Source organism: Manis javanica, chromosome 6 (assembly GCF_040802235.1).
Source record: "Manis javanica isolate MJ-LG chromosome 6, MJ_LKY, whole genome shotgun sequence".
Classification (NCBI taxonomy): Eukaryota; Metazoa; Chordata; class Mammalia; order Pholidota; family Manidae; genus Manis; species Manis javanica.
Window position 1 is genome coordinate 69,039,310 of NC_133161.1, and position 27,905 is coordinate 69,067,214.

General features: G+C 31.4%; 1 protein-coding gene across 3 annotated transcripts in view; it reads right to left on the reverse strand.

Annotated features, from left to right (window-relative positions):
• Positions 1-1,304: 1,304 nt before the first annotated feature.
• Positions 1,305-27,905, reverse strand: part of CASD1 (CAS1 domain containing 1) — a 43,881-nt gene continuing 17,280 nt past the window's right edge. For 2 of the 3 annotated variants that reach the window (XM_073238823.1, XM_037019855.2), the window contains exons 6-19: positions 27,062-27,127; positions 24,830-24,874; positions 24,271-24,394; positions 22,876-23,090; positions 20,822-21,244; positions 19,664-19,753; positions 15,019-15,138; positions 13,890-14,046; positions 12,423-12,502; positions 9,957-10,058; positions 8,445-8,585; positions 7,846-7,923; positions 4,395-4,487; positions 1,305-2,807 (exon numbers count right to left, since the gene is read on the reverse strand). In XM_073238823.1, the coding sequence (XP_073094924.1) occupies positions 2,541-2,807; positions 4,395-4,487; positions 7,846-7,923; positions 8,445-8,585; positions 9,957-10,058; positions 12,423-12,502; positions 13,890-14,046; positions 15,019-15,138; positions 19,664-19,753; positions 20,822-21,244; positions 22,876-23,090; positions 24,271-24,394; positions 24,830-24,874; positions 27,062-27,127 (2,001 nt within the window). In that variant the 3' untranslated portion in view covers positions 1,305-2,540. The remainder of the gene's footprint in view (positions 2,808-4,394; positions 4,488-7,845; positions 7,924-8,444; positions 8,586-9,956; positions 10,059-12,422; positions 12,503-13,889; positions 14,047-15,018; positions 15,139-19,663; positions 19,754-20,821; positions 21,245-22,875; positions 23,091-24,270; positions 24,395-24,829; positions 24,875-27,061; positions 27,128-27,905) is intronic. The other variant, XM_037019856.2, reaches the window with a different exon arrangement.

The window sequence follows — 27,905 nt, forward strand, 5'->3', positions numbered from 1 at the left end:
TTACAATGGAATGGTAGGGTGTAAATGCTATTTTATACCAGCACCTAAAGCAAATAATAGGATTTAGCTCATAGGTATAGTGGATGGTTTTAGCTGAAGGCTTTTAATTTTTAATGCTATGTTGGCTGCCCATTAAAATGAGAAGGTTTGGCAAAGGAAACAGAAGGATTGAGGTAGATTTGTGTCAAGCAAGTAGCTTTTGGGGCCAGATGACAAGTTTCTTAATGTGCTTTGTATTACAGAAAATCAGAGGCTAGAGAACCTCTGGGGTTTTATCTTAATTTTAGCATATTTAAGTATTTTGTTAAACATCTTTTTCTGAAGAATGGTATGATTGAGGTAAAGCAACTAGTCAGTACCTAGTCAATGTAGAAAAAATGTTAGAACATATACCAAACATAAATGCTATTACTGTGACAACTTCTACCACAATAATGTCTTATCTATATCGACTCACTAGGAAATTGAAATATAAATAGAATGTATTTTAATTATAAAAGCATTATATTTTAATTATTATATATAACTATATATAAAACAAAACAGTGGGCATATTAAATAAGAGCATATGATACAGAAATAGGGCTTATCAGTTAAGTTTGATGCTTGAGTTCAAATAGAAAACTTATATTTACTTGGCTGTCACTAGTGGGGGACATTAGTGCTTCCTAATCACAGAGAAATACCGGTCATCTTTCTTTTTCAATTGTTTCATCAGGAAGAATCTTTTTCAGGTGATAAAACTTACAAGCTAAATTAAAATGCACTCTACTCATTGGCAAGCCACACCAGCAAGAATAATGTGATCAGAGTACTTGAAAGTTTTTGATTTATAACTATACTATTCTCTACTTACAAGGCTGCAGTCTAGGAGGCAGAGCAATGAATCATTACAATTGTCTATCTGGGAAATGTCAAAAGATTAAATAAGGGCAGAAGAAGAGAGAAAAAGAAAGAACACACATTTCTGTCCAAGAAGTATTCCTCAATTAATGGGATGATATCACTAGCACATAAATCCAGTGTTGAAGAAAAAATAATTAAATTTGTAAGATGTTCAAGTAAGACTACTCACAAACCATAATGTTTAAACTTCCTAGGTAGAAAAGACATTATTTTCCAGAGCTTTGCTAACTAAATTATTCTATATTTGGCTATCACATGACCTACCCCTATATATTAAGAGCTTGAAAAGTAAATATAAGCTGAGGAAATGAATTAGAAATCTGAACCAATCACTAATGGATCCATCTTTTTTAAAAAAGGACACATATAATTTAATTGATACTTTGCCAATACAAAAATAAGCATCCACAGAACGTTTATTTACTGTTTAAATTACTCCATATTTTCATATATCAGAACAGAAAATATTTTTTACCCCACACATAGTAAGAGCAAACAAGTGCATTTCTTTCAAACATTAAAAGTCATAATTAAATCTGTACAACAGATAAATAAATTTATACCTCTAACAGTTAACTTGTAACAAAACAAAACAAAACCTGAAACATATACTGACAAAACTCACTGGTTTCCTTATGGTTATATACATCTCAATCAAAACAACTTGAATCTTTACTATACTGCACAAGTTTAGATTGATAAATATTTTTTTAAAAATAGGAGGGAGTAATAGGAAATACCAAAATGGTTATAAAGAGCTTTCCAAACATTGGAAATAATATACAAAAATTAATTAGTTGGGGAAAACAAATTAAATGGATCCACAGGGTAACTGGTGTTACACTGGGATAGCTTAAGGGAAGGAAGCAGGTGAATGTTTGGATTGGAAAGAAAATTTGGCCTTTTTATAAAAAGAAGCAACAGTAACATCAACAATGACAAAACCCTGTCATGGAGCCTAGAAGAACTTGGTGAGACAAGTGTACAAAGATTTAGGCTTGTATACCTGAAAACCATAGTTAGGAAGAAAAATTATGTCAAGAAACATATAACATCAGAACATGAACACAGAAATTAGAGGCATACTGTTTCTCATTCCACATCATTGCACACATGGTAAGAAAACAATACTGCAGTCACTCTGGAGTAAGAAAGTTTTCAGTGAAGTAGGAAGTTCCATGATAGATGTAGGTGTAGACAAACTTATTACCACAAATTTAGTAAATATCAAAACACTTGGTGGTATCACTTGGCTAATTAAATAACCTGTATTTTTTACTGGAAAGGTAACTATTTCCCTGCCTTCATACATTAAAGACTTAATACATAAAGACTTCATACATAAAGACTTAAAAGTCATTTATAAATTGAAATACAGACCTAGTAGAAAAGACTTTTCACATGCAATCCTATTTGATACACACTGCTTCCTCAATTTTTTTTTCAGCATTTCACATTGGATACGTACATTTCCAAAAGACACAACCACACATGTTCAACAGACGTCACTGAACTGTCCTCTTGCCACACATTTGTATTTACGTACACATTTATATCTCCAGATAGATGCTTTTCTCTTCTAGGCAGACACAAACTTAGCCTGAAGAATTTCAGTTTTTTAGGATGTTAGGAACCTAATGTCTTGATTTATCTTGAATGGATGATAAGATGAGGAGTCCACAAAAAAATGCAGCTATGCATGCCAACCTTTTCAGCAGAGATGAGTTATCTTTAGGAATAATAATCTGTGCAAGATCATTAGTGATCTGAGAAATTTCGTGTGCCACACAGACAAATATGAAAGAGCTGACAATGATGTTGAGTGTGGGGTTTCCGGGTATGAGAACCAAAATACCCCTTGTGTCCGCTGCCAGCCAGATGTGATACTGGCAGATAAACAGCTGGAGGGAAAAATATTTGAAGTCAGATACGTAAGAGGCCCAGGAATATATCACAATTTTTCCTAATTTAAACATTTGATAGCTTAATTGCATTAGGCTTTTCCAAAACCACTTAATTCTGTATCACTGTTGGCTCTAAAAAGATTACTGCAGTTTATTTCTCAGGAACTCCTATGTGCTAAACACTCCTTCAAAGTCTCCAGAAATCAACCTTCTACATGGTACCATTGGAATCTTCTAACTTAAAACATTTCTTTTCATAATACAGAAGACAGCTGGAAGAATGGTATTAGGACTCTAGTACTGAGAGGCCAAATAAAGAATGATGACATGTGTGCATACATTTATACATATGTGTAATCCATATGTATACACTTATGTATATACTTGTGTGTATATAAGTGGGAAATGGCATGGTTTTTAAGACGTCCTCATGTTTACTCTGGATGGCCAGCCAAATGCCTTGAATTGTATTTGCATGCTTCTAAAATGTATTTCAATTTCTATGTAAGTATACATATTAGACAACATCACTGCAACTTTTGATTATGATTACAGATGTGCTTCTTTTATCACACTGTTTCAAAATATCACAGTAGGAAAATGCTTAAGCTACCTAAACAAATAAAAAAACTGAAATTTCTATATTTTTTATAGAACTACCAAAGAGTAAATTTATTCAATTAAAGTCAATAAAACCTCTCAGGCTGGCAAAATAAACATTCTTTTGTCTACTCAATGTTGGTAAGTCACTCATGATCAAGAATTCTAAATTTTATATAATCTCTATAAAGTAGACTTCAAAAAAATAGAGTATTTATTCAAGAACTCAAGGAGAAATTCATTTTCCCTATTTTAAAGACAAATTAATATACCTTATTTTCTAAAATATATCTTTTATGATCACAACATGAATTCTATTTAAAATGTTCTATTTCAAATAATAAAGCTCAGAGTATTCAGAATGTATTTCAAAACCTACTTTAAATTGATTTTCTAGATAATTTCATGGTAGTTATACATGCAAAATGGAATGAGTTTAAAAATTTTCCCAAAATTTCCAACCATTAGGGTGAATTTTATTATGATAAGCATCAATAAACTAAATCCCAGTAATGCAATATTTAATTATGGAGATTAGCAACAAATCAAAATTCCCTCACTTGATTTCATTTATATCTACTTTTTAATTTCATTTATATCTATTTCATTTTTTTTCTCTCTTAATCTCAGCATCTTGGTTGTACTTGAAAGTTTAAGACAATGTAAAGAATATCTGAAAGTTACCTATGTTAGTCATTTAAATAAGACTTTAAAAACATTCTATAATACTTTTACTGGTATTGAAACTTCTGACATTTTCCCCTATAATTCCATAATAAGTAACAGTTTATAGAATTATACATATACAGAATAATTTATAGAATATATAAATAAAATGCCATAAATAAAATAACTTTGGTTAAAAGATATATGCAGATTTCACACACACACACACACACACACACACACACACACACACACACACACACACACACACACACACACCTGGCTATCTAGGACAGAACAAAATATTAATGTACCAACCTCTAAGGAAATTTTTCCAAACCAAGCAAAAAATGAACTGTAAACAGAACGGGCATATCCAGGGATATTCCTTATTAGGATGAAGGCTAAAATCTAAAGAAAAACCACAAAAGCATTTAAAAAATTTGTTTATTATAAATAAATAAATAAATTATTACAAAAAATAAGCAAGTTTTAATAATCTGTGTATTAAAAGCATTTTGCTTTCCTTCAAGTGATAACTTTTTTATGTTTTTGAACTTGATACATACACAATGGGTTTTTCAATAGATAAAGTATTAGCAAATTATTTCTGCTTTAGAGTCAACCCAAATGGAATTTCTCAACATGTGGTCTGTATACTGCATACTAGTGCAGATTTTAGGTAGTATATGGCTGAACAGTTCTATTTTATGTATATTGGAAAAAATATAAACCCACTTTGGAGCCCTCTGAGTAGAAGCAAATGATATCACATTTATGTGGCAAATTTACTAAAATCCCATGATATAATTTTCTTTCTTCCATGAAGTATCTGCTTGGTTGGCAGCCACCCTCCCCCTCTTTTTGTTCTCTTCAAAAACTTCCTTCCACTGACCGTCATGTAAATATGGGAAATGGCATTTGTTTTAAGATGTGCTCATGTTTGCTCTGCATGGCCAGGCAAATGATGTCTTCAACTGCATTCATGTTTAATATATTTTCCCCTCTGTATCTTTTTCTTCCCCAGAAGAATTTCCAGCTTTTGGACTTCTGGCCTTCACCCCAGCCCCCACCCTTTTGCACTAGGTGGAACAATGTCAGATTTTCTGAACATCCAATTCAGTGTCACATCCAGTAATCAGTTTATCAAGCGAGTAACTCTTAGAATCCACTATCCTTAAAAAGAAGCAAGAAGTTGTAAAGAAATAAGTGTCCTCCCTTTCACAAATATCATTCAAAAATGTTTTCTCATAAAAAGATTGGAAAATCAATTTTTGCTTCAGAGAAACCTCAATATTCAGTGTTGATCACTCTGCACATTTTGTCAAAGGCTTTAGGAAGAGGTGTCTAGTATTCATAAAAGATGAGAAAATAGGAAATACATGGACAACTCTATCATTGTGAAAAGGGAACCAAAGTGAACTACTCAGGTATAATTAGCATGATTAGCATCAGAGAGATTCAAGTTTGAATCTGGCCTTTGCCTTGTATTAGTTATGGAACTTTGGGCAAGGTATTTTACTCTTTAGGTCTGCTTCCTCATCCATACAAATGGGTGTAAGATTTACTTTGAAAGGTTGATAATGAACACTGAGAAAACATATACAAGATACTTATTATATATTGTGAGTCATTTAAATAAATATATTAGGTAAATTAATAGTAGAGGTGATATACACAAATGATAAAAATCATAAAGGTGAGACCTAAAGTCCTTGAAAATAAAACTATTTAATAAGTTACTATAATTAAAATATTGCATAACTGTACAATGCTACAAAGAATGATACATGTACATTCAAATCACTAGCCTGAGCATTAGAAAATCCAGGAATAACCTTACTCAAATCACTTTCCTTTTCTGTGTCTTTAATTTACCATTTCCCAATGTGTATTTATTTCTTTAGCATATTCAAGCCTTGTGTTTCATCATACCCTTAGTAAACAATGTGATTGGGGGAGCAGAAAATCAAAGAAATAACAACCATGGAGAAGATAACTGGGGTCATTCTCATTAGCTTGATATAGAAATAGTAATAATGCTTAAAATTTGCTCAGTATTTATACCTTGCTGAGTACTGTGTTAAGCAATTAATATACATTATTTATGACTGATCAACTGTATGTTGTTTTACAGCATGCTCTTCTGGGACTCTCTCTCCAGACTTTTGGCTTAGATAAAACCAAAAGGTCAGGATTCAAGGGTTGATAATATAAGCCTTTTGCTGGGTCAGGGTGCAAAAATACTTTCTAATAGGACACTAGAAATCTTGTACATGTTTAAAATCTTAAAGAGGACCCCTCGATAAGTACCCTAAGGATATATAATCACACATAATTTTTACATAAGTCTATGTAAGTATACTTATATAACCACAGTGTCCTATACATATACACACACCCTCACCTACACCCCTATGCCACCCCCCACCTCCATCATCTGTTGGCATCTGAGATGAGAATGAAATGTGATAAGGATATGGATGTACCCAGTAACATGTGGAGCTATCTGGATGCTTTCTGACTTTTACTTGGGAACAAGTGCTCCTGAAAAGAAGTAGCAGTCAATAAAATTAGTACTCTCTTCAATTTGTGTTTCCGGTCCACTCTTTTTCCTCTGCAATGGAGAAGCTGAGGCCCTCACAAAAAAAGTCACCAAGGAAATATGAGGATGTAGAGACTAAGAGAAGATGCTCCAGAAATTCTCCTGGCTCTTCTTTGCTATTATAGGCCTCTGCTTACACAGTACTTTCTCCAAGAACCTTGTTTTGATGTTAAGGTAGGTTAGGAGGAAGTCCCATGTGTTTCCAAAGCACCCTAGACTTAACCTTATCACCACACTGATTACAGTGTTCTACAATTACCCACAACCAGAGTAATCTCTGCAAAATGTAAATCTGATTTGAGTTGCCCCTAGCTTCTGTCCACCTCCCGGTCATCACCACACATTTCTCTAGACCCTGACTCTCTGAGCTCCAGCCCCAATGACCTTTAAATTCTCTGTATGTGAATATGCTCCTTTCTACCACAGGGCCTAAATTCTTGCTGTCTGCCTTCATCCCTCCATTCTCAGCTTAATTTTTTCAGAGAAATCATATCTGAATCCTGACCACCCTTGCTCCAGCTCCAATTAGGTCATACTCCTTTATCACATTCTCTATAGCAGCATCATGTACTTTTATTTATAATTAAGTGATTATATAATTACTATCTGTAACAGAAGGATATAGGCTCTGTGAAGGTAGGAACTATGATTTGGTTACTGCTGTATCCCCAGAATAATATCTAGCACACAGTAAGTACCAAATATATGTTAAGTGAGTAAAAAATAATCATTAAATGAATGAATGAAAGTTTATCTCTATTAGACTGCAAGTGCTGTGAGAGGAGTTGTATCTTGTTTAACATTGAACTTCTTATATATAACATGATATTTAACACATTAATAACTCCGATTAAGTGAATATATACATGAAGAAATATGAATGAATAAAAAGCAAATGTAAGGAGAATTAACATTTTCTAAGACCCTATTAAATGACAAACATTGATCATCTCCAACATTTAATGTAACAGCCCTTTCAAAGAAATTATAATATCCCTGTTACAATAGAGGAAGATAGGACTTAGAAAGATTTAGTAATATACCCAAATTTTATAGAATTTCAAATCTATAAAAGTTTATGGAGTCTCAAATCTCTCTGCCTCTAAAGGCTGTGTCCTTATCAAGGATTAAGGAGAAAAAAATTTTCTAATTCAAGACAATTACCTGTACCACAGAAACAGATGGGTGGAGTTCATTGCACTCTGCTTTGTTTTTACAACTGCTAGCCCAGATGGAATAAGTCTAAAACAAAACGTATATGGATCAGTTAAAAAAAAATGGTTAGACCTTAAAGAGGTGGCATTCTCAGAATTTTTAAAGAAGTTTTATTTATAACATATTTCATTATGCTACTTAAAAAGCTTCAGTAGAAAACTGTGCACAGATTTGCTCACCACTTGTTTGGTGGGCTCAGCTGCTCAAATATGAGAGAGCAGAGAGAAGAGAGTGTAGGCCTGTGCTTTTCTGGAAATAATGATCATGAGGCTGATGGGCTCTTCCTGTCAAATACTTTACAATATATTTTTTCCCCAAATTTATTACAACTTTAAAAATTCCTATTTCACTAAGCTCTCAGCTCTCTTTCACATTTATATCACATTTGCATTCTCTGTAGAATTTATGTTTACTTGGAAAAGGAGAAAAATTTTTAAATAAAGATTATACTTATTAAAAATAACTGATTGAATTACTGTCTCTTAAAGTTAATTTTCTCTACCATTTAGGATTTTGGAAAAGTAAGAGTATTGATTTTTGAAACTTACCAAGAAAGAAACTACTGAAACAAACAATAGAAAATTTGAAATTTTGTTTGAAAAAAGAGGTTCACCCTTTCCTTCAGAAAGTACTTGACGCTTCTGTAAAGCCAGATAAATGAAAGCAAACAACATTCCATGAAAGACAACCTGAAAAATAAGGAAACTTTGTCTTAAACAGCTACTTTTTAATAGACAGCAAAAACATTTGGTAAATGAGGACAATGTGTTAAAAGTAAGTAGGCAGAGAGCTTAACAGTTCGAAGTTTCTTTAATGGACTTAAACTTCAAGTAAACAATAAAGTCAATGACTGTTAGAAACTACCAACTATAGACAGGCACCCTCCCTTGCAACAATATGAGATAAGCTGGTTTGTTTTCAGAAGCATCAGCAAGTGAGTAAATAAAAGCAATTCAAAAATAACAATAAAAACTATTCTGAAGACACATGAATAGTCTAAACATACTCAACCAAGATAAAACACATTTTATATTGGCACTTTCAATCAAATAAAACAAATGGCAATAATAACACCAAGATCATACTTTTAAAATAAGGAGAATATGTATAAGAAAGAAAGAAAATATGGTGGACCAGAAAACACATAAGCTTTCTTTTTTTAAAAAAAGACTTTATGTAAACTAATAGTTGTTTGTTGTAATGGGAAAGTTGAGAATTTCAAATTATTTCATGTCAAGAAGTTAGCAAAGCTTTTTATTTATATGGTTTTGAAATGCAATGTAATACATTGCAAAGTCCAAAGGTACTGGAAAACAGGAATGGCACAGAATGGGTACTAGGAAAACTTCTGTAGAATGAAAAAAGGGCTGAGTGAAAGACGTAAGGTAGAGGAGAAAGAGAAGAAGGGTAATTAATATTTATTCAGTGTAACTTTCCAAATGCTATGCTAGATATTTTACATTTTCTTGACCAACTGAATCTTAATCATCCTTCAAAATAAATTCATGGAATAATCATGACATTGTTCTCTCTTTTTTGCACACTTCTACCAAAAATACATACTGTATAATTTAGCAGCTAATTATAAGTAGTAATTGGGTTTTAAACAAGATTGTAAGGTTTAGAAATCTGGTGCTATGTATTCTTTCTCCAATACATTCCTCATAATACCAACATCTAGAGCCTATATTGGGGCTCACTAAATACTATACTGAATGGCTGAAACATACATATGAGGGATCATCTGTAGGTCAAAATTATAACTCAAACGAAGGCCACTTTACAGACAACATTTTTATAGTAATTTCCTGCTGATAGACATATACATGCATACCCTCTCTCTGCTATAAAAAAAGGAGAGAGTAGGACTGCTTTTATTTACCAAATCAACGTTTCTTTATTCCAAAACTAAATAAAAACAAATAAAAATTTTCCAAATAATTTTTTTTTTAGTATAATTTGAAATGGCAAAAGAGCACAAGGGAAATACATACGTAACGATCTAATTTTTTTTTTTAGTATAATTTGAAATGGCAAAAGAGCACAAGGGAAATACATACGTAACGATCTAACCTCCACCTGAACCACCATTCATACACATTCCCTTTCAGTTCAAAACACTTCGACAATGGCCAAAGAGAAAAGATCTTCTCAAATGCCCCCTGAGAAAAGGAATTCAGAAAATAAATTAAGATAGTACAAATTATTACTTGCTTTGCAATTCTATTATAAATTATAATTTTCTAAAGTTAGGATATGAATCATCCACAATTTAAAAATTTTATTTCATTTGAAAATATCACTTCATTTGACATTCATTTGACAATAAATTAATTTTATTAAAGGCTATTAAAGATGACTTAAAACTATTTTGTTAACTTACTTTCACTGTACATGAAAGGCTACTAAGACTTCAAAATTAAAAAAAAAAGCTGGTAATTGGAAAATTATTCCATTTAAAAATGGTTTTTGATCTAGTACATAAAACAGCTTGATATTTACTGATCAAAACATAAAAATACAAAAAACACCAAAAAATAAAAAAGAACTTTAGCCAATATAATATCAATATCCTACAGAATGATGGTTAAGGTTAAAGCGTAATTTTCTTTCTCTAAATGTCCTTAATAATCTATAATTAATCATTTGTATTAAAAAAATCCTTTGAATCAGCCACCTTACTTAATCAACCATACCCCAACACCATTACCAGCCTCTGAAACAAAAGTTTACAATTTTACTCTGGCAGGTTAGTAAATGGTACCCTCTTATTAATCTGACAGCCTGGAAAATGTGGGACTGAAGTGGGAGAAGTCTTGGGTACATTTCTGCACGTTAATGATGTCTTTCAAAGAACAGAACAAAAACTTCACCAATTTCCAGACTAAAGAATGATGACAAACCCCGTTAAGGAAAACTCCATTATTAGACCTAATGCCACAGTATAAAAAAAAAGGTAACATCACAATTTTTAAAAAGATTAAAAACCAAAGAAAAATATGAAAATAGTATTATATTTTAGGTTATGCTGAATCCTTAGATAGAAAAACTTTGTATAATTTTAATAAAATATAATATTCTCTATTTACAGAATTTAAATACTCTTATTTTATTAAAAATAGGTTATATCAAAAATCTATGCCTCAGAAAATTAAGGATGATTCTTACCAAGAGTTGTTACATAAAGCACTTACAGATCACACACACACACACACACATATATATATATATATATATCAACATGAAATATAGAAATCTAATAGGTATATAACTATTAGAAAGAGATATATGGTCTTACAGATCATATACCTGTGATGTATATATGTGTATATCATATCACAAATATCTGATGTATTTATAAAGTTTTATTTCTGATTAAAAATTTATTTATTATGTGATCAATAAACAAGTATTAATATATTAAGCACCCATTTTGTGGAAGGAACTGGGCTAAACTGAACTATGTACTTTTTTGTTCCTTATCCAGTAGTCAACACTGATTCAAAGTTGGGGAAACAATCTTAGTCTATTTATTGAACCTCTTTTCTTTCCCTTCTCTCAGAGGCATCACAGTGTTGGGAGTTTTGATGAATAATTGTCAAGCACTTCTTGGAGTTCCCTGGCTATTTCTTTATTCATTTGTCTATTGTTTCCTTATTATTTATGTATTTCCTGCAAAAAACCTTAAAAGTCAGGCAGAAATATACATGCTTTATTTGTAAGTATGAAAATAAGTATAAAAGCCTACAAAACAAACACATAAAAACAGCTTTATAAGACACACACCCTATCAATGCTTATATGACATATGTACCTGACGCAGCCTGATACAAGATAGAGAATGCTGGAGGCAGGAGTAAATGGTAGAATATGCCATAACTATAGACATTCAAATAAAAATATTTTGTTATAAATATCACGCTGCCCAAATAATATTTCTGCCTGATGGGCTGACCAGCAGGTAGCAGTTTGCCAGCCTGTTAATGTACCTGTGAAAATCTCAAGCATCATAATAGGGGGATAAAAGTGAGAGATAAGAAAATGACCAAAATTTTAATTAAACTAAATATACTACATATTTATAAAGCCCTTTGCTTCTAAGTTGGTTTTACTAACTGCCAAAATTTTACTCCATGCTGTTATGGAAAAATCAAGTAACACTTTGATGCAATGAATAATGCACAAACCAAGTTGCAAATTCTGTCAAGAGAATTTTGATCTCCACTTATAGTAGTGTCTTATAAGAGGCATTCAATAAACGTTTGATTGATCAAAGTCAAGTAAAATGGATTTTGAACAACTGCCAGAAGAAGAGCTTTAAATTGCTCCTACAACAAAAACAGTGGTAACAAAAGTAGGTAGGTCTCAAAAGAACTATACTGCATAGTCAACTACCGAGTGACACTTTTATTACAGTCATTAGAAACTGAAGCTAAAAAAAAGCCTTGACTCTTCTCACATACTTTAATAGACTTGAACTTTAAAATAAAAGAGAATAAAATATAAACTGAAAATACTATACAAACCTGAGAATATGCCAAAAAATATATACACAACAGCAAGAAGGCTAGTTTCAACAGTAAGCCAAAATGCCAGAAACAATTTCCTGTAAGAGAAAATATTTAATTTGCTAAGAAATGTAAATTTACATGAGAAAACACATTAAATGCTGCTCAATGTATTGATACCCTGCATCATTCTCAAAATGATTTACAGCTGCTTACAACATATCCAAGTAGTATGAATTACAAGTATGACAAAAGGAAAAAAAGGTGGATGATCCCTGCTAGGAATGAGGCTACAACATACATACACCTGATACCCTATATACCTGCTGTTCATCCACTATAAATATATTTGAAAATGCTCCTTTGATTCAAGTTTATCAATTCATTTTTGAAAGTTACAACAAAATTTGGAACAATATGTTCATTGTAATCTAACAAACACTCATGTTGAATACAGCTTGGGTAATACTGCTTAAACATTAAAGTTCTTAGGAGAGAGCTTAACAACTCCCTAATGGACTACAATTTAACTTTAAGATATATTTCACATAGGTATAGTTTAAGTATGTGGTCACAGTTTATACATACTGATTATTTATTTGATTAATATGCTGGGTTTGTGTCAAGTAATTAAACTACAGGGGCTGTCCAATGATACTAATGGACTTTATTAAAATCTGGAACTCAACTCTGTCCTGAAAAATTATTTGATAGTATAATGGAAGCCAATAGAAAATATTTGTTGATGTACAACATCTGGTTGAAAGAGTTAACTACATTATTAAAAATTTTTAAGTATTATTTTTCAAAAAAGGAAAGCTTTTATTTTAATGATATAATCTCGAGGAGAAAAAGCATTAAGATAAATGATTGTGGCCTCACTTTGAACATTATCAGCAACTGGCTGTGTGGAGTTTGAAGATGACAACCTTTTAGATTTCCTTATATGTAAAAGAGGTTGATAATACCTACCTAGGGTTCTCTAGAACTAAATTTTATTAGTGATTTTTAAAACTTGTTTGACATAAAAAGCCTATTTGCAAATGAATGTTTATTCAAAATCTTAATATATGTAAGAAATCAAATAAATCAGAGTTGCCAAGATTGAAGCAGGTTATAGGGGTTTGGAGTTCCTCTTGGCTTTCTCTTCTATCTTCTAGCTCTCTCCATTCTGGCTTTGTACAAGACAGTTTGCAAGTTGTCGCATTAGTTAACATGCAAAATGGCTTCGAAAAGTTTAAACATAAAAAAAGAGCAAATACACACAATATACCTGCAAACTATTATTCACACTGTTACATTACTTCAACTACTTAGCTGTAACATTTTAGAAATATAGCCTAAGAAATAAATCTCAAAATGTCAAAACTACACATAAATTTAAACTGTCTTAATGACTTAATAAAAAAATGGCCTTTGGCAACCAAAAAGAAATTTAGTACATTGAAAGAATGAATTTTAACATTAGTAAGAGAGTATATTTACCGTTTGCTTTTTTTTGGATTATTTGTGGCCATAGTGCTAAAGTAACATATATGACCATGAACCATACAGTGACCAAGGGGACAAAGTAATAGAATTGATAAGGCCGATCCATTACTACACATAACACCACTACCAGGAAATTGAGACGAAATAAGACCTATTAAAAAAGAAAAGAAAATGATTTTCATTTCAGGTATGCATGAAGAGCAAAAACAAATTCTAATAGAGTATGAATGCTTAAAGACTAAAATGATAACTGTACAAGTATATTTCACTAATCCCTAAAATTACATTTGTTCTACAATCACTGTAAAGAGTTGAATATAAATATTTATTCATCATTATATTAGTAAATCCCAGCAAAACACCAGCCTGAGCTGTTCTCTGGCTACAAATGCTACCTTGTTAAATGAGGGAAAGAATCATAAACCTCCTTCCTAGGGTTGCAGTTTATAAGCAGAGATTAGATTACCTCAACAAAAGGGTGTCCATTTCATCTCTGTTTCACATTGATTTACCCCATTTGGGATTAAGTTGAGAGTTGTCATAGATACAAAATAATATTACTCAAATTAAAAAGTGTTTTTGGGACTTTTTTAATAGTCATTTCAGACACGGTGATGTATTCCAAAACACAGAATTTGAGTAGATTGATATAAAGCTGGACCATTTACTATGTGACTGTAGGGAAATTATTTAACCTCTCTGAGCTATAGTGTCCTTGTCTGTAAACATGAAGATCACAACTCAGGATTGTAATGACAGATCAATAAAATAATGTTCAGAAATGGCCTAGCACAAGGGAGAAACTTGACAAATATTAGTACTCTTCTTAGAGAAAGCATAGCATATTACAATAATCTCAAGTAAATACATTTTTACAAAACTAAAATGAATTAGCAGTGATGTCCCTTGTGTATACCAGTGTTTTATTACACATTCATCTAAATTATATTTTCCCTCCCCTCAGTAATAAATTATTTATCTTGAATTATTAACTATGAACAGAAATGATACAATTTTAAATTGCAATTTCATAAATTCATATTATTCATGGTCTTATAATGATTATATTTATATTTTCATGTCAAAATTAAAGAAAAATAAAAATAACTGAACACAATCCTACCTGACATACTCTATGGATTCCAAAGTCTCCTTTGATCCAAAAGTAGGAGAAATGCCCATACCCTGTCTGAAATAGATATGCAGCAACCAGAACCCGAATGTGCATGTACACAGGCAAAAACTGTTGACAAAAACAAATAGGTAAAATATATGTTGTCAATAACTATACCTTGAATTACCCTAACCAGAAGATTTAACCAAGACAATGGATCATCATTAACACTTGGCATTCACTCAATGAAAAGATTTATCCTTAAAAGTTAGGCATTATTAACATGTTAAAAAAAAATGCAGACTCTAATTGGAATCAGACCTAGGTTCAAATTGTTTCTGCCACTTACTAGCTTTGTGACTTTAAGTTTGAGTTTTCTAAACTGCAAAATGACAGTCACCTCCCTCCTCAAAGGGTTCTTGTGAAGAATGAATTAATAAATATGAAGAATTAAATATATACCTATAATTACTAATCAGAACACAAGATCATTCTATACTTCACATTTGCCCAATGAGATATAAACAAAACCAAAATTCCACATTTTTTGCCTCCTTAAATAGACTTCAAATTTGCAAATAAAATTGTCACACAACTACTTCCAATATATATTTAGCAAAAAATAGATATTTAAAAAACATACAAACATAATTTAGAAATATTATTTCCCTCTGACTCATTTTAGTTTTACAGTCCTACATCAATGTTGCATTATGACCAAGACCCTTAAAATCACTTACCATGGTTTTTCAGAGTATTACATCTTCACTTTTAAATTGAATGAAATATAACATATTTCTAATCTATATTCTATAGGAGTCACTGGAAATACTACCTCATTTTTAAGTCTTAATTCTCATAACCATCATTCCACCTGTCTTCATGAGTTCCACAACATAACTAGTGCACTATTTTTTTTTTAATGATCTTTAAAACACTTGCTTGTTCAGTGAGACATTCAACCCTTACAATTTTAAGGCCATTCTTTTAAGGATAAATACTAAATTTAGGCAAAACTTTTTTGGCTTGTATTTTATAGACTCATCCAATCATCTCTGTAATTATCCAGCATTAACATTCCTTATGGCCACTTTAGGTTAACCTAATAACCATATTTTGCTTATTCAAATCCTAGTCTTTACAGCCCTGTTCAAATTTTCCCATTTTTACTCTCAGATGAACATCAGTTTTCTTCCTCTGAGTTCTATATATCAAACAGAATTCTAATTTATTGCCCATTATCATTACTTCTTTTTAAATATCTCATCATTAAATCAGGAATTTCCATTGAAGGTATAACATATTAGAATCACAGGGATAAAAGTGGAAAATATGCTTAAAATAATTTCCATATTTATCTAATCTAAACCTGTCTTTATCTGTCTTTACTTCATTCTTCAATACACTCTAAAATATTCCCTACATGTATTTGAGTACATACTAATAGCAGAATACATACAAATTTCCAAGGCAATCCATTCCATTTTCAGACAGTCATTAGCTGCTATAAAGATCCTTTTCATGAAAGGTTGAAAATCTAATTCCATATCAAAGCTACCAACTTCAGCCCTCTAGGGCAGTGCTGTGCAACAGAAATAAAATGCTAGCCAGTCACATAGTAAATTTTTAATATGGGTACCAGAACACTTAAACATTAAAACAATCAAGTGAAACTAATTTTAATGAATACATTTTACTTAACTCAATATATCCAAAATATTATCATTCTAGTAGGTAATGAGGTATTTCTATTCTTTTTATATACTAAGTTTTTCAACTTAGCATGCATTTACCAGAATTAACCATATTTAATCTGGTATGTATTTCACATTTACAGCACATCTCAATTCCAACTAGCAACATTTCAGGTGCTCAAGAGCCATATGCAGGCTGGTGGTACCACAATGAAGAGTCTAGCTCTAGAGCCAGATGCATGTGTTTAATCACTTTTACATCTGAAAGTTCAACAAGTATTTGTAAACAATGTCAAACCTTGGCTAACCATTCCCAATGACTTTAATCACTGTCCATAAAACATGCTTACAAGTCCCTTTAAGGCTGGGGCTAGGTCTACAAAGTTGGAACTTTGTTATCACACTTAATTTAATACAATTAAATTTACTATTGAATTTACTATTTAATACAATTGCATTTAAATGAAATTAAGCACTATCACAAAAATTTGCCAAGTTCCTGCCAGTGTTCGTTTATTACAAATATCATATAATCTTTCAACTTTTTATTTTAAAACACTTTTGAATAACATCTTACTACACTGATGGACAGTGATTGTAATGCGGTATGTGGGGTGACTTGACAATAGGGGGAGTCTAGTAACCATAATGTTGTTTAAGTAATTGTACATTAATGATACCAAAATAAAAAAATAATTAAAAAAACACAACACTTTGAACCAACAGAAAAGTTGCAAGTATATAGCACAACAGACACCTATATACCATGCTTACCCATTTAAAAGTATGTTTAAGACTACATGATATCATCCTTAAATATTTTAGCAAGTATCATCTAAGAATAGTTTCTTATATGACCCTATTATCAAATCAGTATCATACCTAAGGTTAAATATGAATATAATATCTACTGTTTAACCCAGATTCACATTTCCCTGATTATCCCAGTAATATCCTTTATGGCTTAAAAAAAATTTTTTTTTTAACTTAGGAACCTTGAATCAGGGATCACACACTGCATTTAGCTGTCATTCCTCTTTGTTCTCATTTAATCCGAACTGTTTCTGTCTTTCATTGAGTCAAGTATTACTTATAACGTTTTAGTATTAAAAATATATTTGGAATTCTGATTTCATTAGAATCAATAGTTAGGCTGACTTCTGGTTCGGTTCTTTTTCTAGTCCCACAAATTTTCCCTGAAGACCTTACATCAGGTCCCTTCATGAAAGTTATTTATAAACTCTCACAGGAAAAAATTTCCACAACGGATCACAGAAGTCATCTACTGTGTTTTTGGGAAAGTATGCCTAACTCGCTGTGCTCTCCATATAAGTTCACAGTTTTATCCATATTTCATATAAATCATATTATAAAAGAATGTTTATACCAACAATTACAATCTGCCAGAGCATCTGGATTATTTTAATAATTCTCTAATTTTTGTATGCAGTTTCTATTTTAGTATTAAAATACTGCACAACTAAAGTTTGACATATTTACTCAAAAAAAATTAAGCAAAGGCAATTAAGATAACTGTGGCAGTTAAAAGGAATTTTTAATTAGGATATTCCCTCAAATATCCAAGAATCAAATCCCAAAATGAAGTCCCACTATTAGCATGTTATATATAACCCATACTAATAACACTTCACTGATGTAGGTACAGGTAATTTTTAACCACAAAGTCCTACATAACAGAAAAGGGATGATGTTAATTAATCATAACAAATGATCTGTTAATGAAAAGTATGTCCTCCCAGAACGGGGATTTTTTTTTATTGTAATTTAGAATGTATGGGGGCATGTAGTGTAAGATGTATTAGAATGTTAGCTTGGCAGATGATTATAATAGAATGCATTTGCCTGCATCCTCTTATGATCCAAATTCTTTCTGGAACCACTGAATTGAGGAATTTAAACTGCCATTAATTCTTTCTGATTTTTTTTTAACAGTAGAATCACCCTTTAATATGTCAGCAATTAGTTATGTCTCTAAGTGGCATTTTCTTAATACAAAACCCTTTTCCCCCCTCAAATTAACCTAGTCTTTATTCATATGTAAAAGATATTTCCAGGATTCAACATTTGTCTCTACTTACTTTTAAGAGAATCTGCCAAATTTATCATACAAATTCTGAACTGAGCTTATACACTCAGTCTTACTCGCTTCATCTCTCCTTATCTTGGATCTGTTTTATTGTCTTGGCTCTTCCCTATCTGAATTCACAAGGTCCCCTTCAGCTGCAGTGTCAGAGGAATTTCACTGCTACCACAAACATACCTACCCTATTTTAGTAAGACAAATACTTTATTCCTGTCTTCTGCCCTTCAAACAGACTATTCATAAAATTACCAAAAATTTTTGAAAATAATAAAGAGACTTAATGAAGAATAACACTATTGTCTATTGTTAGAGATATCTGAAAAACCTCAGTATTGTTTACCTTCTTAAATACTGGTATGGAGATTTCAAAATATTCCTTTCTGGGCAACACTCCCTTCTTACCTCAATTTATCATTGATTCAGATACTTTTTACAGATACGTGCTTTAAATAAGCAAATAAAGCAATAAAAAACAGCTCAGTAATTCCCAAATTATGAATGAGTTTAAAAAATTTTTAATTTCTAAACCCTTTGCTATTAACTGTAACCTACAAAGTTTCTTAATGTCTTCAGTTGTTCAACAGGATGACATAAAATAACACCCCTGGCTAATCAGCTGTTTCTACTACATTAAAATTATGGCCAAGTATTACAAATAAATTATTGTCTTCTCTTTTAAGAAATTTTATTTTGCTTTTAAAACTATACATTTTTAGAGTCAGGAGAAGGATGAGTAGGAAACAAGAAAGGTCTCTAAAAGTAGAGAATATGAAACACAAAAGATTTGGTGCCCTTAAAGAAACATTAAAGTAACATTATTTCCTATATTTTCTGAACTTAATTTCAAAATACTTACTGTACTTGCTCCAGAGATATGATAAATCAAGATTACAAGTTGCATCCAGCCTTTCCATTCATCTGTTTGTTCTCTATTTAATACTTTAGTCTGGGTAAAAGAACCAAATTTCTGTTTTAATTCATCATGAAGGTATTATTTGGACAGTACATACTAAGTATGATAAAATTTTTCTTATAGGATATAAAGCTAATACTTTTGTCAAAAGAAACTTGGAAAAAACAGTTAAAGGTCATCTTTTTATTTTTTGATAAAAGATACAAATCTATTCAAAATATAGTATCAACTTGAAAACTAATACAAACTAAAAGAGATTTTTAAACATTTGATACTTATAGCTTTATATTAAGATTACACTTAAATTATGACAGATGTTTGTATAAATCTAAAAAATGACATTCTGTATGAGAGATGCCCTCAAAAAAAAAAAAATGACATTCTGTAATTTCCTTTAAGAAAATCTTAGAATTTCAGTTAGAAAAGACCTTATAGTTTTCTTATACTTTATTGTGAAAAAAAGCTCTATTATTATGGTTTAATTTCTTTGGGATATTCTCATTGGGGATGAAAAACTGATTAATCATCTTCAGATATTTTTTACAATTCAATAAATCTTGTCTTATAAAGGAGTTACACTAATACTCTGAGCAATTAAAGCAATCCAAATATAGGATACTCAGAATATTGTGAGCAGTGCCACATTATTATGTAAGTTCTAATTTGTGTGTATATATGTCTGTATAAATATGTAAGCATAAAATGTTTGTGCAGATTGGCATTTATTAATTACATTTTTAATTATGTTTTTTACTTTATAAAACATAATAATGTCTCATGTTGGATATTATTCCAAAAAACTGGGAACACTTTCCCTTTCTTCATCCTCAAGCAGGCAAAGTAACAGTAAGTCATGACATCTTTTTAACAGAAAAATTTACCAATTTTTCAACAATCTTCATATGACTCTTTGAACTGCCTTCAAACTGCTTCAAAAAAGCAACAGTTTAGAGTCCACTAAGTGAAGTACAATCACAATACTTCTTTGTCCTTTTCTATATACATGTTTGTATATTCTGACATGAGAAATGACATTATTTCTTTAATCTGAGTTTGCAATGAGCTAAGGACAATGTAAGCTAAAACAAAACTGATTCTTACCTCTTTAGTATTTTCATTGTAAAATACTCCCAAAACCAAGATGTAGATAATTGGAATAAAGAAAGTTGAATGTGTATAAAATTTGTTTTCCTTCATAAATAAATTTGCACGGTCACACATATAGAAATAAGCCATAATCAGGCCAAGTTTGCAGAAAGACTGTAAAAGTATTTCTAATGGAGACATGGGAGTATTGATAATGTTTTTCTTTTCCTCTCCGCTTTCCAAATCAGTACACGGCTTATTCTTCCGATGAGCATTACGATGAATAATATAAAAGATTAAATATCCAATAATAGATAAAGTGAAAAAACAAGCAGCTAGCTTCTGTATGAGAGTAAGAGGAGGCCGCGGTTGACAACACGAACCATCTACAGGCTTCAAAATCTTATTGCAATACACGTTCATAAGAATCATTGCACTCTGTGAACAAATCAAGTTATTTGGTTATTATCTTGTCACTAATGTATTTCACATTAGATTTTCTCCTGTGAATATTACCGACTTTTCAGCACTAAAGAAACCAAAATGCTTTTTTGTACTTTGTGCTACCATTTCCCCAAACTCATGCAAATATGGTATTCCTTCATTCTTGCCCAGGGTTTTTAAAATTTCTTGGGCTATGATCCATAATGAAAAATTCATTTTATAATATGATCCAGAACACATATATAAGAAACAATATCTATCCTTCCTACTTGGAAATACACTCTGACATTTTTCTATTCTACTCTTAAAAAACAAAAGACATAAACAAAAAAAATAATTTCATGTCTGCTAATGGCCCATGATCTTTGGTTAAAAAATACTGACAGATGTCAAAAACCAAAGAATTTTAATTAGCAGGCTTTCAATACAGAAGATACCAGGATTCTTAAGATATCTTGAGTCCCAGTCTATAGAAGTGAAAAAAGAATATAAAATTACTCCCATCAAAAAATGATTAATTCTTAGCTAACAATATTTGTAATATGCCTTTAATTTGTTTTACAGTTTATGGACCACTTAGATTTTTAAAGCTGTAAGATTTCTAATGTTAAATAAAATGTGGAATCTTTAACATGGTTTCATTATAGTAAAAACAGTCTAGGCAAGCTGTCAAGATTCTGTGCAGTTAAAGATTCATTCAATTCTGGTTTTATAAAAACTTAATAATTTAGGCATCTTTGAAATTCTAAGATTATTATATTACTTATGCCTAAGCATTCCAAGTACTCAACTATTTAGAAAACCTCACCTTTTAGTCCTGAGACTTCAGGAGGTTCAATGGCGGCACTCTTGTAAAATACTAGCCTACAAACTCCAAGTTTCTTAAGCAGTTCCACAGGGTCCTCAAAGTACATGCAGAACTGTGTGTGTACATGCAAACACATGTATTTTTTTGCAGTAGAGGAATGGAACCATTGCTTTTTATGGGATAGTCAAAGGGGTCATGTGAACCTCAAAAGAGTTAAGAATCATTGCTTTATGAGAAAATAGTTAACTTGAATTCAGTTGTACTATATGTGAAAATTTATAATTATGTAGTCTATTTCATACTTAACCTAAAATCCCTTTTTCCCTGTACATCTGAATTTGTTCAGTATCTACTATGTACCTTGAACAATGCTTAGGGTATAAGGACTATAAAGAAATAATAAAAAAAATTCTATATATTTATTAAAAATTGTGGTCTTCACAAAAGCTTATGCTTGTAAGTTTAAGGTTTAAGGCAAGGAGAAAATAAAGCAGTAGTTTTCAAACAGGAGGGTACTGAGAACATATAAGCTCCTTATAAGACAAGGTACATTAAGAGTGATTAGCACTCAATAAATGAAGTTTTTTTCATTTCTTCCCTTCCATAATTTCTGTCTCTCTTAGAGTATACTAAACTTTCACTTATATAGTCAGCAAGGTGATTTAAAGCAAAATTATTTCTAGATGTATGTTTAAACAGAATAACTACATGTAATTAAAACTGCAATTAAATTATTTATTACCATGTTATAGTGATTCTAGCTATAACCAATTAGACCTTATAGTCTCTATCTACTGACAGACACAAGAGTACTTACAGTTTCTCTGCTTGATTCAGGAAGATGTAAGCCATCCAAAGACTCCATGATGGTTTCTTGAGCAATTAATTTGGAAACACTGAACATCTTAACATTTGATTTAGAATTTCTGGTGCTACTATTCAAAATACTGACTGCAGCTTCATTGTAGGCATCTATCTTCTCATTAGTGATCATTTTCCTATTTTCACTTAATAGATCTTCATAAACAGGATCTGCACATAAAATATTTAAAAATCACACACATTAAAAAAAATCTCTATTGGTAGAAATTATGATCATGCAAATTAGTTGATTCATTTGATATTTTGTTAAAAGTTCAGATGATTCCAGGCATCTAACAATTCATTTAAATAAAGCTGGCCAAGGTTTGCAGCAGATTTCCTCCTGTTTTGCATTCAATTTTCGAATCAATCAGTATTTCCCTCAAATTCAAAGAACTTTTATTCTTCTTCTTTCATAAGTACATGGCTTTCAGGAAATGCTTTTATGTCTTCACATGTCTTAAGAAGAGGTAGTGGAAATTTAAAATTATGGAAACTGCCTAATTTAGAGTACTAGACAATCTTTTTTTCTCCTGTCATGCTTAATTTCTAAACTTTGTTCACACAATTAGGAGGTAATATTATTGAGGATCAAGGTCTCTTATCACTTACCAAGACCTTAATAAATAATAAATAGTTTCATTTTTTCTCATTTTAGTAAGAGAAAAGTTAACACTGAATCCTTAAATAAAATGGGGATTGTGGAACAGGTTATTACCACCTTTATTATTCTGCTTAGCTTGACATTCAACTTGGAAATAATCCTAAGAGTTTCTGACAAGCAACTTGAATTGCAAAAATACCCAAGGCATTTCATATTGTGTTACACATTAAATAAAGGACATTCAATAAACTCCTGAAATGAGTTGATCTAATGTCAACTTTCTCTTATAAAATTTCATTACCAAGTATAAACTACACAGTATGAATTTAAATATATTCTGTCAATTCCAAAGTTTTTACTTTCTATGAGTCTAATATTGTAAAACAGACAATAATTTTTCTGTATTTCTCAATTGCAATCAAATGTAAGAAAAAAAATCAGAAGAAAACATCTCATTTGCCTTTAGAGCTTATTTGCTTCATTATAATTCTACAGTCATTCTGCATGCTGAGGCTCCTTGGAGGATATTTTTGTATATTCATTACTTATTTTTAACTTATTTATTTGTCTATTCCTTAAGTTCAGAAGAGTAAAACAAATGACTCAAATTTATTGTAATTTTGTAACCCTTATTTCAAAATTTATTCTCATAAAGCAATAATTTTCTTTCTTGAAATAGGAGATAATAAAAATCCATGCCTCAAAATATGTACAAAATGACATTTTTTTTCATTACTTATTCCTTACCTTGTAAGACCCAATAAACATCACTAGTCTTTGCCAGTTTTTCTAGAAGTGGTGCGATGGAGGTAATGTTCATTTTATATTGAGAAAGCGCTTCATTGCTACCATTGTGAATCTTAATAGACCACTAAGAAGAAATAAAAACAAAGCATTAATTCAGAATTTATCACAGGGAAATTGAAGTACATAATTTAATCTATTTTAATGAAGGTTATTATTTTAACATAATTTCCATTTTTATTCAATATTAGAATAAAACTTGGTCAAATTATTTCATGCATGAAGGCAGGTAGAAAAAGCCAATAAAAAATAAGACTTTCAATTATAACACTTAAGAAGAAAGAATATAATCTTAAATATAAAATAATATTGACATTTAACACCAAATTTCCAAAGTTCATTCAGATTTTCTATTAAAATGCATCAGTCTAATTAATTACAATAGAAATAGGAATTAAAATATAAGTACAATCAAGAATTCTATTGAACACAAGCTAACTTTTTCTTAGCATGTCCTTAAGTATGAGACAAAAATCATGTAAGAATACAGATAACAACTTACTGTGGCAGCTCCTGCTACAATCACATGGGGCTTTGCAACAGAATCCTAAAGAAAAAAATTTTTATAATAGTGTTACCTCCACTTCAAGGAATTGATGATATAAGTAACATCAGTTAATTTTTTCCTTAAATTTAAGTTCTTCTTTCTCAATGTGTTTTCATTTTCTAGAGTTACTTATTGGATTCTTGTTATGACAAGCAGATATCCACTGCCTAAAGCCTTACATGGTTACATGGTTACACCGAATAGTATGAGGCTTGTAAGGTTAATTCTATGATGTTCTTTATAAAAAGCAAAAGCACTACTAAAATCTAATATGGCCTAATATGATTCTGAATTCCAGGTAAATTGCTCAGAGTAAAGCTCTAGTATATTATATATACTAGATATGTATATGCAATATCTAGATATATATATTATAGTTATTATGTCAGCCAATTAAAAAGTATTCATGGATACCTACAGGATACCCTGTATAAAAGTTAAATGAAATACAAGATCAGTGCACTAAAGAAACATAATCTTGGGAAAACTGGACAACTATACATAAGAGAATGAAACTGGATTATTGTCTAGCATCATACACAAAAGTAAACTCGAAATGGTTCAAAGACCTGAATGTAAGTCATGAAACCATATTCTTAGAAGAAAACATTGGCCAAAATCTCTTGAATAAAAGCATGAGCAATTTTTTCCTGGACACATTCCTTGGGCAAGAAAAACAAAACAAAAAACGAACATGTGAGACTAAATCAAACTAAAAAGCTTCTGTACAGCAAAGGACACCATCAGCACAACAAAAAGGCAACCTATAATATGGGAAAATATATTTGTAAACTACTCATCCAATAAGGGTTTAATATGCACAAATATAAAGAACTCATATGCCTCAACACCCCAAAACCAAATAACCTGATTTAAAAGTGGGCACAGGATATGAACAGATACTTCTCCAAAGAAGAAATACAAATGGCCAAACAGGCACAGGAAAAGATGCTCTACATAGCTAATCATCAGTGGAATGCAAACTAAAACCACAATGATGTATCACCTCACAACAGTTAGGATGGCCAAAAGACAGAAATATCAAATGTTGGTGAGGATGTGGAGAAATGGGAACCTTCCTAGACTGTTGGTGGGAATATAAATTGGTGCAGCCTCTGTGGAAAGCAGTATGGAGATCCCTCAAAAAACTAAAAATAGAAATACCATTTGACCCATTAATTCCACTTCTGGGAATTTACCTGAAGAAAACAAAATCTCTATTTAGAAAAGATATATACACCCCTATGTTTATCACAGCACTCTTTACAATATCCACGAAATGGAAGCAACCTAAGTGTCCATCAGTAGATGAATGGATAAAGAAGAGGTGGTATATATATACAATGGAATATTATTCAGCCATAAGAATAAAACAAATCCTACTATTTGCAACAACATGGATGGAGCTAGAGGGTATTATGCTCAGTGAAATAAGCCAGACAGAGAAAGAAAAGTACAAATGATTTCACTCATTTGTGGAATATAACAACAAAGCAAAACTGAAGGAACAAAATATCAGTAGATTCACAGACACTGAGAAGAGTGACCAGTGGTGGGTTCAGAGGTGTAGGGGGATAAAGGCACACAATAATGTGCAATAAAATATAAGCTGGTCATGGGAATGGTAGTACAGCAAGGAGAATATACTGAATGATGCTGTAACATCTTTCTATGTTGATACATAGTAACTGTACTAGAGAGGGTGAGGATTTAATAATTTGGATAACTATTGAACCACTGTATTGTACATTTGAAACCAGTATAAGACTGTATACCAACAATACCTCAATAAAAAAAAGAAACAAAATCTTTTGGGAAAGCTAAATCCAGTTGTATTTAACAAAATAAACTGATATTATAGACAGTTCGGAAAAAAAGAGGAAAAATTTGGTACAAATCCTCACCAAATGCAAGTAACTTACTAGGTACTTTCTCTTAAATTAGCTTATTTTAATATAGATTCTCGCCACCTGTGAGATAGGACGCTATTATACATCTTACAAAACAAGGATACAGACTCAGAAAGGTTTTAGGCTATTTCTGAGACCTGAAAGGGATAAAGCCAGAACTTAAGTCTTGTGACTCCTGAGTTCAAAGCACTTTCCGCAGCACCAAAGACCTGATATTACAGTCATGTGCACAAGAAACAATTAAAAACAATCAAGAAATAGAAAAAAAAAATCTTACCCATATGTAAGAACACAAATGAGTTACTGTCTCATTATAAAGGCAATACATGCTCAGTGTGGAAAACTACAAAAGTAGAGAAAAATAATAAAATTAACCTATTTCCCTTCAGAGATACTCCCATTTCCAGTCTAGTGTGCTTCAAGTTGTTATTTTAGTGAAACTTCATCCTCATCCCTAGGTGGTTCTCTTTCTCATTTTTTACAGTGGCTATCCCAAATCTTATTTTCCTGATACAGGCCCCTCTTGTCCTCCACACTTTCAGCATGAAGTCAAATTCTCAAACTTGAGAAAGTAGAATTCATCTGGCTTGTGTGGTCTTGCCTGCTTTCCTTCATTCTTAACAACTTCACCCAGCCTATCTTCTTCTAATGAGAGAGTAAAGAAAATAAGTCCCTATTCCTCTTAATGGCTAATCCTTTATTCCCTTTTTACATCTGGGGCTGTATCCATAAATTAACTCCTCCAACTCTCACATGATCAATTTTGTCCTCCTTCATTCTCCTTCTTTCCCTCAATCTACAAGTGTTAAATCATCTTTATCCTCAAAACATGTTCCTTCAACCTTGTCTCTCTCTCAAATTCTTCCCCCTCACCTCCTTAACCAACAGATTGCTTGAAAGAGCTCTGCCCACACTATACCAGTTCTTTATCTTTCATTTATACCTCCATTAACCACATTTTGCTTGTAGGCTTCCCCATCCATTAAAGCTGCCCTCAGAGCCATTTGTGTACTCTGGATTGCCGAGCCCTGTAGCTTCACTCTGCCCTATCTAGTTTGTAAAGTGACACTACTGACTATTCAGTTTTTAAAACTCTTTCCTCCCTTGTGTGTTATATTACA